Genomic DNA, 16,611 nt, shown 5'->3' with positions numbered 1-16,611 from the left:
CTCAGTCGGCGGCTAACAGACCGCAACTCAGGGCAAGAGTTTTTCGAGCCAACACCGTCATTCGTGGTGTGCGTGGCACCTAGCGCGCACGACATCTACGCCGTCAAACAACTATACTACACAAGTGGTATAAAGATTGAGCGGTACACGACTCGCGCGGAAGACGTCCCGCTCTGTAAGAGGTGTAGTTCCTTCGGACACACCACCGGAAACTGTTCAGAAGTACCTAAATGCATCAGGTGCGCGTGTTCGCATCCCCGCAGCGAATGCCCAGTCCCAGAGGAGGCACCAAAGGTGTGCTCGAACTGTAAAGAGACAGGCCACACCGCGGCCTGGCGACAGTGCCCCGCGTTTTTGAAGATCGTAGAGTCGCGGAGACAGGCCGCCGCGGAACAGGCAGCACAGAAAGCTGCGCGCACAGCCTCGCGAGCACAGCCGGCCGCACCGACGCGGGAAAGTTTCCCCCCTCCCCCCGCGCCCACCAGGGAACACGTGCACCGAACAACAACAACAACAGAGCGCAGTCCGCGAAACGCACGGCCCAGCGAGCAGGCCAGCCAACCGGGCATAAATCAATCACAGGCAGTAGCTTCCACGTCATACGCGGCAGCTACGTCAGGCGTAAGCGCACCGCGGCGCACGGCAACGGAAATCGTGCAGGCTCGCGTCGAGAAGAGCCAGCAGCATAGAACAGAAACCGCGCCAGAAGCACAGCCAAATAATAATATCACTAGCCTCGCGGAACTCGCAGAGATCTTGCGCATGTGCGATTATTGGAATTTAGTGAAGGCACTCGAACCGTATTACGCACGCATCCGCTCCACCGAGAGCATTAAATACCGCCAAACCATTCTATTGGAAGCACTCGCGACAGTGCTCCAGTAAATGGCAGTAAACATGGGGAAAACACTACAACTCCTAAACTTTAATGCATGTGGTCTCCGCCTTCGGTCGTACGAGTTGGAACAGTGCCTTGTAATATATGGGATTGATGTGGCATTCATTACCGAGACTCACCTATCACCGCATCATCGATTTAATATTTGTGGTTACACCACTTACCGCACTGACCGCGCCACTCGTGGGGGCGGCACAGCCATATTAATTAAACACGGGATTCATCACCATCCGATAGAAATAACTGGCTTAGAGCACCTAGAGGCCACCAGCATAAATATTCGTAATAAAAATGCGCATGTCTGCATGTCGGCAGTATATAAACCCCCAGATAAGCCACTACTTTCTAGGGATTTAAATAAATTAATTAATCCACAGCAACACTTTTTCATCGCAGGCGATTTAAACAGCAAAAACGAAGACTGGGGATGCAAAAATACTAACCCAGCAGGCAGAAAATTATTAGATCATTCGGTAGCAAATAATTACGAAATTTTTGCTCCAGGCTCGCCAACTTGCTATCCAACGAATGGCGGCATGCCTGACATATTAGATATAGCTCTTTTTATAAACATACCAGGTGCGCAGGTTATTTCAGAAAAATTAGATGAGCTTGACTCAGACCATTTTCCGGTACTAATTCAATTAACTTTTAATGCTCAATTTTGCGCAGCGATATTTAGCCGCACTTTTGGTATTCCCGACTGGGACAAATTTCGCGAAGACCTGGAATTAACTTTTACAGAAACTCCAGCGATAGACACAGCAGATGAGCTCGAAACTCACGTAAAACTTTTCACCGACACAATTACATACGTGCGCAAAAAACACACGAAAATCGTGAATAAAAGAGAATTTACGCGAATAAATTACCCAGATGTAGACATGCTAGTCGTTTTAAAACGGCAGGCGCGCAACACTTATCAACGAACGAGAACACCGCAAGCTAGGACTGAATACAATCGCCTTAAAGCTCAAGTCTCGCGAAAACTTAAAGATTTAAAAATAGAAAAATACGGAAACTTAATAACAGAGTGCGCAACTCAACCTCGGCAAATGTGGCGGCTCACACGCAATTTACGAGGGAAAAATAAATTTATCTCCACACCGGCCATTGTTACAAACGCGGGCATTAAATATGACGCGATAGATAAAGCAAATGCTATAGCAGACATTTTTGAAAAACAATTTTCACCAAACGAGGACATAAACGAGCCTCAGTTTACTAGGACCACGACAGTAGCTGTTAATAACTATTTACAAATCGTTCCACAAGCCGAGCCGGAACTCGTAACAATTAAAGAGCTCTTAGAAGCTATTCACTCGCGACCAAAAAATAAAGCAGGCGGACCTGACGGAATAAATTTTGATACTTTAAAGAAATTATCATTTCAGGCTATACAATACTTTCTTAAAATAATAAATGCTATTTTTATTCTTAAATCCTATCCAGCGTCATGGAAACTAGCTAAAGTTATCACCATTCCGAAACCGGGAAAAAATGCGTCACTACCACAAAACAGGCGACCTATTAGCCTCCTAAATAGCATGAGTAAAATTTTCGAAAAAATTTTACTCAAACGACTTCAACACCATTCGGACGAACACGAAGTCATTCCAGATAACCAATTTGGTTTTAGAAGGGGCCACTCTACCTCTCACCCCCTAATTAAGCTCATTGAAGAGGCCACTGACGGTTTTAACTCACGAGCGAAATTTACTGTCGCAACGATGCTAGACGCGGAAAAAGCTTTCGACAAAGTTTGGATACCTGGCTTAATTCAAAAATTAATTACATTTAACTTTCCAGACACGTATATTCATCTGGTGGCCCACTATTTATGGCGTCGAAAATTTTTTGTATCAATAGAGGGGGCGAAATCATCCACTCGGGAGCTGACAGCAGGTGTGCCGCAGGGGTCCCCACTCTCACCCTTTTTCTATAATATTTACACAGCCGACATCCCGCGGGAACATGCCCACGTGCAATTATATGCAGACGACACTGCAATAATATATCAATCCCCGAATTTGAAGTTTGCTTTTACCAAAGTTCAGAGGCAGCTTACCTCACTCGAACAATGGTATACTCTCTGGCGCATTAAAATAAATGGAGCCAAGTCCACAACTTTAATTTTAACTAAAAAATACACCGCCCCCGACCGCGAATTAAAAATTTTTAAACAAGCTATACCATTTGTTAAATCGGCTAGATATTTAGGTTTAACTCTAGATACCAGGCTCACCTGGAAAGTTCACACCACTAAGGTGACACAGTTTGCGCGAGGCACTTTGCGCAGCCTATACTCAATGTTTAAGGCCCCCCAATTTCCTAGAAAGAAAAAATTACAGCTGTATTTACAAATAGTTCGCCCTCAATTATTATATGCTTGCGAAATCTGGGGCTATGCAGCAAAATGCCATATCGATAAAGTACAGGTCACTCAAAATAAATTTCTTAGAGCCATTGCAGATTGCGGCTGGTACACCAGCACACTAGAAGTACACCAGCTACTCAAAGTAGAATATGTAGAGGAATATATAAAACGGCAAAACAGGTCTTTTTATGGCCAGCTCCCTGAACATGCCAATACTTATATGAATTCACTTCCGGACTACGACCCAGCTGCACAGCGACAGTTTAAAAAACCGCGACTTGCCTAAGCCAGGTTATACTAGAATCCACACATCCCATGTACGCAGGGCAACTTAGCAAACATAGCAGACGTTTCTCTCTGGCCCCGATGTGCCTGTCTACGTCCTGCGGTGCAAATAATCAACATTGGACTAGCCAATGATTGACATGCCCAGGACTCGTAAATATTGCGTCAACACTACTTTTGGCCCAGCGGGGCTCTATTTTATTGCGTCAACACTACCTTTGACCCAGCGGGGCTCTAATTATAAACCAGCGACAACTCGACCGCAGGCCCAAATTCCTTTAATTACCAAATCTTTCCTTCCCCCACCTCCTCCACTAGTCCTTGCTAGTTGTTTTCCCCAGCCATTATTAATTAATTCATTAATGTAACTTTCATTTTCTTGCTAATTCGAAATGGTCCGAAGCATGCAGGTGTAGGTTTTGACCCATGCAGCGGTCCACTGCCTGTGTGTTAGGGCTGACTCCGTATGCCTGAAGGGCGAGACCCGCCTGGCAGGCTTCACCTCCAGTGCCGGCCGCGTTTCGGAAGGCATGGGTTTTTGAATTGCGACAAAAAAAAAAAAAAAAAAAAACACTGGACGAGGGCATGTCTCTGCTCGAACAATAATAGAATAGGATGACATTCATTTACTAATTTCACTCTCTATTTTTCAGGTTTAGACGACAACAGCCTGGGGGCTAATTACAGCAATACTGGTTTAGCCTAACTTTGACCGAACTATACTGGAACGCAATAGTTCGGTCCTTAAGGCGGCCAGGTGTTTACTAATCTATGTAATTTCTCCTACACATCGGTAAACTTACACGATGATATGCCTGCTTGGTCAGCCGGGTATGTGCGGCCTTGGAGCTATTTACTACACTCACACAACGAAATTAATTAGGCCATTTTTGCGCACACACCACACGCCTCTAAATACAGACATCACGACACTCTCATGCATCAGTTAGCCAACTACCTGAGGGGAAAGGGTGACCTCCCCCCGCCTGACACCTACACTATTAAAAATAGAGCCAAGCAACATGCGACAGCTATTTTACTTATTCTGGACCGTGAGCCACCTTTAATCTTAAAATCACACACATCGCGCCCCGCCGACGTTTCCAATGATTCGATCAAAGTGACGGGGTTGCACTATTTATATTGGCGACCACATAGCGAGTTATGGGAACGTAATAGTTCCTGGTATCGCTGTCACACGCTCCTGGCCGAGCATATGAGGAAACGGCGGCAGCCCCCTTCTCAGTCGCACCTTTGTTTCCGTACCCTTTGCGTCTCTGCCTGAGGACGGGAGCAGATAGCAGTTCCCGAAACGTCGCTTGTTTCTGTTTTGGTAAAACTATTGTATTTTTTTTTTGTCTTTTCGTTTTGTCGTATTTTTGTCTCGTTTCAACTGATGTGCTGAATTATTTGGTTTAATATTTTTGTGTTGTCATCATTTGTGTGTTTTTTTGTTAACTTAGTTCTTTTTTCTTTGTTTTTTCTTTGTTTGTTGACCATATTTCTGTTTCGGAATATTTTGTGGTGCTTATATTCTTGTTGACAACAGCAATTGTTTGCTTAATTTTGTGTGTTTTTTGACTTTCTTGTGTATTTTTATTTATTTTATTTATTAGTTTTTCTTCAACAGAAAAAGTACTTAGCAATGGCGTATGTCCAAAAACTTACATCAAGTGGTACTATATGTATTAAACAGCTATATATTTAATACTGGGCATACAATTTGCCGTCTATCGGACTGACGTGAAAGCAACGCCAGGTTTTCACCAAAAATAAAATCTTGGTGTTGTCGGGTATTAGATACAACTTTAGTCTGTACGCTTTACAGGTCTCTTGGTACATGGTAACTAAACAGTGACGGATCCAGGAGGGGTGAATACGGGCACATGCTCCACCTCCAGAAGGGTGAATGATGCAATGGATAAAATCACTTTCGAAGTAAATTTTGGGCTATTTTATATCATATACTTATCAAAGACGTATAAATGTATAAATGTAACTATAAATACTAAGTCTATATCTAACATCTAACTCAGCAATTATCATCTAGATAATAAGTCGCGTGAGAGACTACGTGGTGAGAGACTACGTAACTATAATTCAATTGTCCTGAGAAACTTCAGATACAAGGTAAATATAATCAAGAGGCCACATGCAGAACACCTGAGACTAGGTTATTATAGTGCAGAGACCTTGAAGAGCTCTTGACACAATGTAATTATAGAATGGTGACAGTTCAGAGACCCTCGTAGAGGGTAACTATAGTGCGGAGTATTATTTCTCTAGCCTGTTTTTCTGTCGGTCCACGAGATCTTCCGTATTCCTTTATCAAATTCTATGATCTATCCCTAATTTTAAAGCTTATCGTGCCGGCTAATGACGAAAAATAGACCCACTGTCTAAAAATTTACCGCTTCTCTTAAATTTGAGATTTAAAATCATCTAAGAAGAGGTCCTTTAATGGATGTGTCAATTTTTCGATAGATATCGAATCGGATTCGATAAATATCGAATCTAATATGCACTTGATACATCTGCATTTACATATTTCTTTTTTAAATTCCACTTCTGTCATAAAAAACAGAACTTATGATAAAGAAATCTTAGAGGATCCTTCAACTTAACCAAAACATTCTACCAAAAAACCACTTAGCTAAAACTTCTGGCACGTCAGACTTTTATTATAAGTACTTTTGAAACTAAGTACTGTCGATATTTTTTATCACAAAAATAACCTACAAACATAATCTCTTACATTTACTTCTCATAGCATCAGTTAGTATTGAAGATACATACAACCAAAAAGTGAACGATGATCATATCATCACTTCCAACACAGTATTTAAAGAGGTTTTGTAAACGTGTATATTATTGGTATGTTTCAATATAATACTTCTGTAAAAAAAATTGTAACAGCTATTTTTACTGATGTGTTAAATTACACATCTTCTTTGGTACCAACACCCGTTTACTTTTTTCTATTCTTCTTCAAAATGTAATTTCCCCCAAATTTTTAAAGAATGGAATGCCACACAAAACGATTTGTTGCGCACTGCGGAATTCCGCACGGGTCGACTAGTTGTGTGTATTAGTATTCTTTTGGTATTGGATAGTCATTGCAATTGCAAGTTCTTGGGAAAATATTGTTTGTTGCAGGGAAATGTTGACCGTGGCACTCACACTGCTGGTGCTCGCGGCCGCTGCCACAGGCTCACCAACTCCTCACTCTGCAGCAGCGCAACAGCTGTTCGACTCCTTCAGTGAACGAGGTCAGCTGTCAGCAGATGCAGACACTCGAAGCTCTTTATTTTTCTCATTCAGATCTCAGTTCGTGCTTATTCTCGCTTTAGCAACGGCTGTGATCGTTACGTGTTACACGGGCGCTTGACTACTAGATAATTTCACTGTTTCGCGAAGCATGGACGCTAATCGAGCCCAGTTGGGTAGAGCTCATTAGGTCGACTTTCTGCCCCATTGTAACATTAAGGCGTCGGGCATTGCACAACAAAATGTGACTAGTTATTTCACCGAGCTTAAAAATAATAATAAGACATTGGCATCTTAACACGGGCGCCAGTCCAAATTTTGCCATCATTAAGTCTATATGTCACGACATGAAACAGATGTGAGGTTTCTTTCTGTTAGGTTATTTTATTAATGTTTTAAATTATTAATTCCAATTTTTTTTTATCTCAAATACAATTTAAAACTATTCAGATCAAGTCAAACAATTACAAAATATCTATGGCTTTTCCCCACTCACATTCACAAGGTGTATGCATAAGTAGTGAGGTACATCAAATAAAGATTACATTTAAACTGGAATTGTATTGCAAAGTTAACTGAAATAAATGTGTTTCTCAACAAAGCATTTATTGTGTTGTTGGTATCAGCCTTTACGTGGAGTGAAAGCATGGAGTATGTCTCCCATTAAGTAATGGAGGTTTAAGGTGGAAGATGCCCAGTGCCACCTCAGTTTTGAGCAGCCCCACATAGGTTGGACGTAGGTGAGGGTCGTACGGCCCATGTGGCGATCGGAGGCATTGATATTTATATATTTGACAGTTGTGCTGGAAGATCCTGAGGACAACATGCCTCGTCCACCATGCACCGCCCTCAGAGACAAGCCGCTAACCTCTCGGCATGGTAGCCACCCACCCAACTAACAATGACAACTGGAGAATTTAGCACTAAGGCACTGCCAGTACGAGATAAGTCAACATGATGCACTGACATGTGCATGGTCAGGCTGATTAACCAAAATACAATGCCCCTGGATGGCCAGGGCCAAACAGTGGACACTGGAAACAAATGCCACCAACTCAGTTGTAAATACAGAGGAGTTTTTAGCTCCCGTTACAAAATTCCTAGGAGAATCAGATAGCCTGGTGGAAATGTCTTTAAGTAAATAGAATATCTACTTATATTAAACTGACAATCAGTTAAAAAAAAAAACTATAGCCTATCCGGATCTCACACCTTCTCCTAACATTATACAAACAACAAATTACAATAAAAACGAAGCACTGCTGCCCAGTTTGTAGATATTTGTTACATTTTCATGCACTTTGGGTTTTTATGCCTATGTAGCTTTTTGCCGATTCGTTGGCCATGTTGCGGGCCTGCAAAAACACTCTATAAGTTTAAATATAAGGTAGCAAAACACATTTTTAAATGGCACCAATTATTGCAGAACCACAACCAGGTTACTTTATCCCAAAGAATTATCATTCTAAATGATCCCACAGTGCCTCATATTACTGGCCAGACTGGGGCCTGGGTTTCTGAGAATACCTAGGGAAGTAAGCCACCAGTAACTTTCCCCTTACCCCTTCCTTTCCGACTGTACAAATCGGGTCAGGCGTAGTCAGCCACTCCCAACAACAGGACCAGGTCCCCTTCTCTCACTCTGGTCGCTGAGATCGTATTTTAGGGCATAAACCCCTGCGCGATTAAATCGAGAATATCTAAACTAGTTTTTCCGGAACACATTTTGTTTCACGCTTATCAGAAGATAAAGGTGAAATGTTTGTATCTAGCTTTTGCAATGGCGATGTTTACGCCACAACTGTTCAATCAAAGCTATCTTGACAAGTTATTTGACACTAAAATCTGCCACATTAGTGAGTGGAATACCAACCGTTTGCAGCTGCGAGAGAAAGTTGTCAACGAGATAGGGGTTTCATTAATGTTCTCATTATCTTCGTCGGATGTCGCATGCATTTTACACATTGTGACCGTGTCTGGTCACAAGACGTTAAAATTAAATTTCCACCACCAAAACATTTAAGGACATGAAGAAGCTTACCTTCTATGTTAACATGTGGGAATAAACTGACCTCTTGTGACGTCACGACTCATAGATAAGCTACGGCTGTGTGCGGCAGAAGACAGTGCACTTTCATCAAAATACCATAGAAAAAGTGGAGACTTCATTCCTACACAACATCGAATTCAGTGTTACCAACTCCGGATTTAGCAAGAAGAAGAATAAATCCCGGAAATTGGTTGTTTATCGATTATGTGAACTGGTATGAAGATCTTTCTAGAACATTCGAAAATCATCTCTATTAATCCCGAGATTGGTGGGGCAATAGGTGGGAAGGGGGGGGGGGAGATATGGGTATATAAGCCCGGGATTTTGATCAGTTAGCCATGGAGCAGCAGGACCATCACCAACATCATCATGAGGCATTAGAGAGAGAGAGATTGACAGAAGGTAAGGTGTTTTGGAGAGCTAAGTATGGGTGTTGTAATTATTTGTTATGATATGGCCAGTAGAGTTTAAAGTTTTGATAATGATGAAAACAACTGTGAGTAGTAACCATTGGACTTGTGTTTTGTGCGAATATGATGCACCTGTTTTAAGCTTAGTGTTGCTTTAGGTGTTCATAATGTGGATTGGCACTTGGTAAATTTTGTTGCACCTCCTGTGCAATTTGCTGTTATTGGCGGCAATATTGCTTTCAATAATTAATTGATTTTTAGCTCTCCAAAGACCTTTTCCTTGCGAGTTGATTAATGGTTTGTTTATTTTTGGTTTTAAAGTCATTAAGCATTTAATTGTACCTTGTAATAAATTTTGGCTCTTCTAGCCTAGAGTATTGAAACCAAAGAACAGTATCAAAGTCAGGAATATTTATTGTGTATAAATTATAAAATATTTGTTATTTATGAGATCTAACTATTCTTGTATTATTTATGAGATATCTCTAGTCAATTGTAAAATATTTGTGATATATTTATGAGATCTAACTATTTTTGTACTATTTGTGAGATATTAAGATTAACAATAAACCTTAAAAATATATTTGATGTTTTCAGTCAATGTTTTTGCCACCTTACATTTTTCATCATAGGTTTTTGATGCTCACTTTGATTTGAATTTTAATATGCGGGTTAGGCCCCATCTGGGCAAGTTTTTACCTTGTGGGAAGTAACAGGGATTTTGTGCTTGCAGTGGGAGTTGGGACTCTGATGGGGCCCGGCCTCATTTCCTGCGCAACTCTGCTTACATTTGCTCATTCTCTTTTGTAAGTGTGGCATAACATTGGAGAAGTTGGTAATATTGTTTACTCTTGTGTTTGGAAAAGTTTCTGGGTGTTTGCCACAATGTCTACAGGACCTCGTACTGCATGGATCCAGTCCCTTAGCAAGGCTTCTCTGATCGCGTTACTCACAGATGCAGGGATATCCTGCCAAGAGAGCGACTCCATAGACAGTCTCCGAAGCGCGGCCCGCTCGTTAGTCAGAAAGGACGATGAGGCAGTTAGTGAACCGGGTGAGTCGATTCTGAAAAAGTTAAAATCTCTCCCCAGTAATGTGGTAGAAAGGGTTCCTCTGCTTAAAAGTCTTGGGTTGTCTTTGGTAGTATCATTTCTGGTAGAGATTCTGAATGTAAGCAAATTTGGAATATGTAGTGATAAAGTAGTGTTTGCTGCGGCATTGCTAAAAGTTTCCGAGTTACTTCAGCCTATTTTCAGTGAAGTTATTCACAAGAATTGGGATTTTGCAGGATTAAGTCAGGAAGTTTTGAGGAATGTGGGATCTAGTGTGGCTATTCAGAAAATCCGAATGCAGATTCTGGATAGGAGTCAAAGTCCCCATGAATCTATGCGTTCATTTGTTTATGAAACAATGTGTCTGGTGGAAGTGTTAGGTTTTCCCTGTGAAGAAAGTTATTTTGTTGAATTGGTATTTCATAATCTGGCCCCAGCTTACAGTCGTTTCTTCGTTTTCTCTAAGAAACCCGCCACATTGTCTGAGTTGCTTATATTGGTCACCCAAGTAGAATTAACCGTTGCTGACAGTAGTTTGAGTATTGCTCCTAAACCTAAGGTCTCAACACTTCAGAAGTGTGAATTTTGCCGTAGAACTAACCATATCACTGAGAACTGTTTTCGGCTTCAAAATTCTAAGCAGGTTAAAACCGAAAAAGGGAAAGTTTTTAATGTTAAGCAGACTAACATTTCTAATGAGTCAAGCTCCCAGGCAGAGGTTCAGGCAGTGGATAATGTGAGACCCGAAAATGGGATTGTTTCGAATAGGATTGAGGAAAAGAAGCAAATTAAATGTTTTTTGTGTGGTTAAGAAGGGCACATTCAGTATTATTGTCCGATTAAGAAAAAGCCACAAGGTTTGAATTATTTTAACCAAATTCTTAGAATGTAATGTGATCTCTCTCTCTCTCTCTCTCTCGAGATCAAGTCTTTTTATCTATGAGTATCCTGTTGTTATATGTGAGAATGTAACCTAGTTAAGCAAAATATTGTTGTTGATCTTTGTTAATATTATGATTCTTGAATATGATGTGTTCAAAATCACCATGCTCCTTTTAAGATTTTATACGCTTACTAATGATGTGTTTTTGTATGAAATATTTGAAATATGTTGTCTAGTCAAGTTTTGATCTGTGATATTAGTTTGTAGGTTGTACGATGAGTTTGTTTTTAACATGAGAATTAGTGTCTTGGAGGTCTCTCTCTCTCTCTCTCTGTTTATTTGGGAAGGGGTTGAATTACGTAGGTCTCTCCTTTTACTCCTCTTGCTCCCTCTGTTTCTGGGATTACTTCGACACCGAGTACACCGACTGCTGCTTGAGAACTTCGAGAACTTCATTTTCTTCAAGACCATCTACAGTTCAGCATCCAACAGCAGAAGCATGCCGCTCCCCCGCTACAACATCACCCACCAGTTCATCTCAGTTACATCAGCTCTGATGGCAGCTCGCCCACCAGCAGGTACTTCGTCCGCTTCCTTGAATACTTCGGCTTCTAGATCAGTGGAAACTGACAGGTGAAGACCTGACTTGTGACTGGCCATCCCAAGACTTTTCATCACCTGGAAGAAGATACCCTCCTGCAGTGAAGTTTCAGGGGAGGAGGATGTGACCGTGTCTGGTCACAAGACGTTAAAATTAAATTTCCACCACCAAAACATTTAAGGACATGAAGAAGCTTACATTCTATGTTGACATGTGGGAATAAACTGACCTCTTGTGACGTCACGACTCATAGATAAGCTACGGCTGTGTGCGGCAGAAGACAGTGCACTTTCAACAAAATACCATAGACAAAGTGGAGACTTCATTCCTACACAACATCGAATTCAGTGTTACCAACTCCGGATTTAGCAAGAAGAAGAATAAATCCCGGAAATTGGTTGTTTATCGATTATGTGAACTGGTATGAAGATCTTTCTAGAACATTCGAAAATCATCTCTATTAATCCCGAGATTGGAGGGACAATAGGAGGGAAGGGGGGGGGGGTGAGATATGGGTATATAAGCCCGGGATTTTGATCAGTTAGCCATGGAGCAGCAGGACCATCACCAACATCATCATGAGGCATTAGAGAGAGAGAGATTGACAGAAGGCAAGGTGTTTTGGAGAGCTAAGTATGGGTGTTGTAATTATTTGTTATGATATGGCCAGTAGAGTTTAAAGTTTTGATAATGATGAAAACAACTGTGAGTAGTAACCATTGGACTTGTGTTTTGTGCGAATATGATGCACCTGTTTTAAGCTTAGTGTTGCTTTAGGTGTTCATAATGTGGATTGGCACTTGGTAAATTTTGTTGCACCTCCTGTGCAATTTGCTGTTATTGGCGGCAATATTGCTTTCAATAATTAATTGATTTTTAGCTCTCCAAAGACCTTTTCCTTGCGAGTTGATAAATGGTTTGTTTATTTTTGGTTTTAAAGTCATTAAGCATTTAAATGTACCTTGTAATAAATTTTGGCTCTTCTAGCCTAGAGTATTGAAACCAAAGAACAGTATCAAAGTCAGGAATATTTATTGTGTATAAATTATAAAATATTTGTTATTTATGAGATCTAACTATTCTTGTATTATTTATGAGATATCTCTAGTCAATTGTAAAATATTTGTGATATATTTATGAGATCTAACTATTTTTGTACTATTTGTGAGATATTAAGATTAACAATAAACCTTAAAAATATATTTGATGTGTTCGGCCAATGTTTTTGCCACCTTACATTTTTCAGCATAGGTTTTTGATGCTCACTTTGATTTGAATTTTAATATGCGGGTTAGGCCCCATCTGGGCAAGTTTTTACCTTGTGGGAAGTAACAGGGATTTTGTGCTTGCAGTGGGAGTTGGGACTCTGATGGGGCCCGGCCTCAACATATTAGTCAAAACACAGCCATCATCGTCAATCTGTTGACGCCCACATGTCATTATTTTTACAATTTGTTATAAGACAATATCATTGAGACGTTCGCTTTTAGCAATACATACTTTGTACATTCTCTCTGGTGCAAAGTCCGGGAAAAAGAATTCCATTTGTGAAATAATTTTTTTTCACATATAGTTACAACTGCACTGACAAGCGAGTTAAAGTAAACATTTTGAGAATATCGTTGTAGATATTTTACATCGACAGCCACCGTGAATAAAACAAAAAACATGTCAAATATACTCCAGATTAATTTAATGGTATTACAACACCATAATCTAACAAACAGCAGGGAATAATAGGCAGTCACAGTGCGGAGGAGCAATGAGGGAATGGCAGCCTGAGACAAGTACGTGAACAAATATCGCAGCACTGCTTACGTTACCTTCAGAAAAAGCCCGCTGCAGGCAGTTTGGTGTATTTCATGGGAGGGGACCAGAAACTTATTGTACGACTAATGGTGATGGAATTGGGAATTCGTAAGGACGTGGTAAGTACATTCATCCACCGAGATTAAGTTATGTGGTGGGTTTTATTTTTCTAGTGTTACAATGGCTGGAGTGACACGCTGGCCATTCTCATCTCTGGGGGAAAATCCAGTTGTGACCCAGATAATGCCCGTCAGTACCGCCTTTACAGAATGTCTTGGTGCCTTACTGACTCACCTGGTAAATTCTTGAAGTTCACGAGAGCTTAATCACGAGAAGTGGAGTAACTAGGACGCCATTGTTCTCGTAGCTTCGAGTACCATGTCTGAGGATTCTAATGACGTGACACTTCGGGGTTCTAAGAGATCTCTCCTCAGGGCGGGACTTCGTGGGTATATAAGACAACACCGACGACCGTCGAAGGATTGACGAGGGCTGTTGGTGACGAATGCGGAATGCGAGGCTGGGAAGACACCGCAAGTGTAAAGAAAATGCGCCAGCTTTTCTTGTAATAACTATGGAAAAGCCACTTGGCATAAAAACCTCCCACAGTAAAGCGCGCTGGTTGGGACCCAAAACCCCATCTAATTCGGTCCAGGTGACCTCATGACTGAACATGCTAGCCTTTACCTTACATTTTTTAAGTGTCTGTACAGGTTATTCCTAGATAACGCCCAGCAGAAACACGTCCTCGGCCAAGTCCCAAGTTCGCGATCTCCGTAAACATTGTTGTCTCTCTGTTGTTCCAGAGAAGGCACACTTTCTGAAGCATCATCTGTGGCGGACACTGGACGGGACGTCCTCAGGCGGGTCGGATAGCGACCTGAACATCCCATCTCTGAAGATACAGGTGAGTGCGCAACATTGCCATTAGTTTATTTTTTTTTTTATTTTGATACAATACAAGTTCTTGGACATACACCATTGCAGTTTTGCACGGTTTGCCGCGGAGAAAAATAAATTAGAGAACGCAAATTAGGAAATAATAAATAAACCCACAGAGAAAAAGCCTAAATCAGCTGGCAAACAGCGTGAAACTGCAATGGCGCAGGTCCTATGAACTGTATTAAATCAAAAAATTCCCCATTGCATGAATTATTTGAAGAACCATGGAGTGACCGATCTCTACCATTTACCTGCCACAGCACTCGCTGTGGGGGGAAGCTTAATCACAAATGTGCCTGACGTGGGCTCAAACCCACGCTACCTCGGGACAAGACGACGACTAGTTTGAACCACTGCACCTTCGAAGTCGGGGGATGTGTTGGACAAGACGACGACTAGTTTGAACCACTAAACCTTCGGAGTTGTGGGATGTGTTGGACAAGACGATGACTAGTTTTAACTACTAGACCATCGAAGTCGGGGAATGTGTTGGTCAAGACGACGACTAGTTTGAATCACTGCACCATTGCAGTCGGGGTACGTGCTGCAGTTCTCTGGTGTTGTTCTTCGTTGACAGGAGCTGAACAGCAAGCTGCCGGGGGACTTCTCCTCCAGACTGTACGACGATGTGGCGTCGCGGTACGGTCTTCCGCGCAAAGGGGTGAAGCGCATGGTGAAGGAGGGCCTTTACTGCAACGGCAACGGCGTCTGCCTCTCGATAGAGGACATCGGCTCCAACTGCTGTGACTTCGACAAGGGATACGACATGAGCGGGCTGGGGATGAGTGCAGAGCGCCCGCTCGCCGACCGCCAGCCGGCACCTGCGCCTGCTCGGGTCTCGCTCCTGGCCTGATGGGGGAGACGCGCGTCGACTGGTTAGCATGTAGAACGCAGTGACTTCAGAAATATACAAAGATACAAGAAACCACGATGAATCATTTTTTCTTGAAAAAAAAAAAAAACAATTACGTGAACGAGTCTTTCAGTTATGGCCAATGACGTGGCAACATCTAACCTCGGTAACGAGAATATTGGTGTTCTCATGTTGTTCATAACTTTTATAATACGAAACTCGGACACAGAATTTAAAGTATTATTCTTAAAAATAATGGCGATCTTGATAAATATACTAAATATGCCAAAACGACAAAAAAAAATGTGATTAATTGCTATAAACATACCTTAGTCTTATTGAGCCAATTCAACATTATTATAAAATATTATTATCATTACAATGTTATTAAAAAGTATAAATAAATTTTGGTGACAAGACTCGAACCACTTCCCTTTAAGTTTACAAGCGTGAGCTCTGACGCTGTGCTAACGAGCTCGTTGACAAGGTGTTTGGAGGATATGAACTACAATCATTGTAATGCCAGTTTTATTGGGTATTTGTAAACTTCAGTTCACTTTTTACTATGACTATTTTAGTTTACCAAATGTATTCCGCGGAAGTTTCACTATCATAAAGTTACAGTTGGTCAGCACCCCAATGTTTACGAAAATGACCATATACAGCTTTATGTACTACACGTGGATCCGCCATCTTTGTTTCACGTTTCCGTTCCATTTCCACGAAAATACTCCTACCAAAAGCCGTATACCGAGACCTAAGATGTTTACAAACCAAAAAATTGTTCTTAGTGCCCATTGTAACCAATTTCACAGATATGATTTTGATCTTTTTGTTCTCAATATTTTACATGCATAATGCATTTGGTTATTAGTTAATTAACAGCGAATCCATTGCATACAGTAACTTATAACTAGAGACCTGCAAAATTCGCGGATTAATTTCGTGATATGCTACAATTAAAAAAATTATACCTTAGCGCTGCTTCTTCAATTGGTTCACTATTAATCTGGAGTAATGAGGGCCAATTAGAGACCCTCGCTCAAAGAAGTGTCGAATCACAGAAACTCGGTCGAGACGACTCACAAGTCAGCAGCCAATGAACAAGTGGCACTTGCCCGAGTGTGTAGAGTGTAGTAGAGTCTATCCTGGAGGTCATTGAATCCGCGAATTTTGCAGGTCTC

The 16,611-nt window shown here is 41.4% G+C and overlaps 1 protein-coding gene across 3 annotated transcripts in view; it reads left to right on the top strand.

The window, feature by feature from the left end:
* The window catches only part of LOC134540077 (uncharacterized), a 33,543-nt gene extending 18,044 nt beyond the window's left edge, over positions 1-15,499 (top strand). Inside the window, exons 2-5 of one of the 3 annotated variants that reach the window (XM_063382537.1) lie at positions 6,717-6,829; positions 10,183-10,341; positions 14,439-14,539; positions 15,152-15,499. In XM_063382537.1, the coding sequence (XP_063238607.1) occupies positions 6,721-6,829; positions 10,183-10,341; positions 14,439-14,539; positions 15,152-15,427 (645 nt within the window). In that variant the 5' untranslated portion in view covers positions 6,717-6,720 and the 3' untranslated portion in view covers positions 15,428-15,499. The remainder of the gene's footprint in view (positions 1-6,716; positions 6,830-10,182; positions 10,342-14,438; positions 14,540-15,151) is intronic. The other 2 variants (XM_063382538.1, XM_063382539.1) reach the window with 2 other exon arrangements.
* Positions 15,500-16,611: the final 1,112 nt, after the last annotated feature.

Source organism: Bacillus rossius, chromosome 16 (assembly GCF_032445375.1).
Source record: "Bacillus rossius redtenbacheri isolate Brsri chromosome 16, Brsri_v3, whole genome shotgun sequence".
Lineage (NCBI taxonomy): Eukaryota > Metazoa > Arthropoda > Insecta > Phasmatodea > Bacillidae > Bacillus > Bacillus rossius.
Note: the sequence above shows the minus strand (reverse complement) of the source record. Positions and strands in the feature narration are given on the sequence as shown.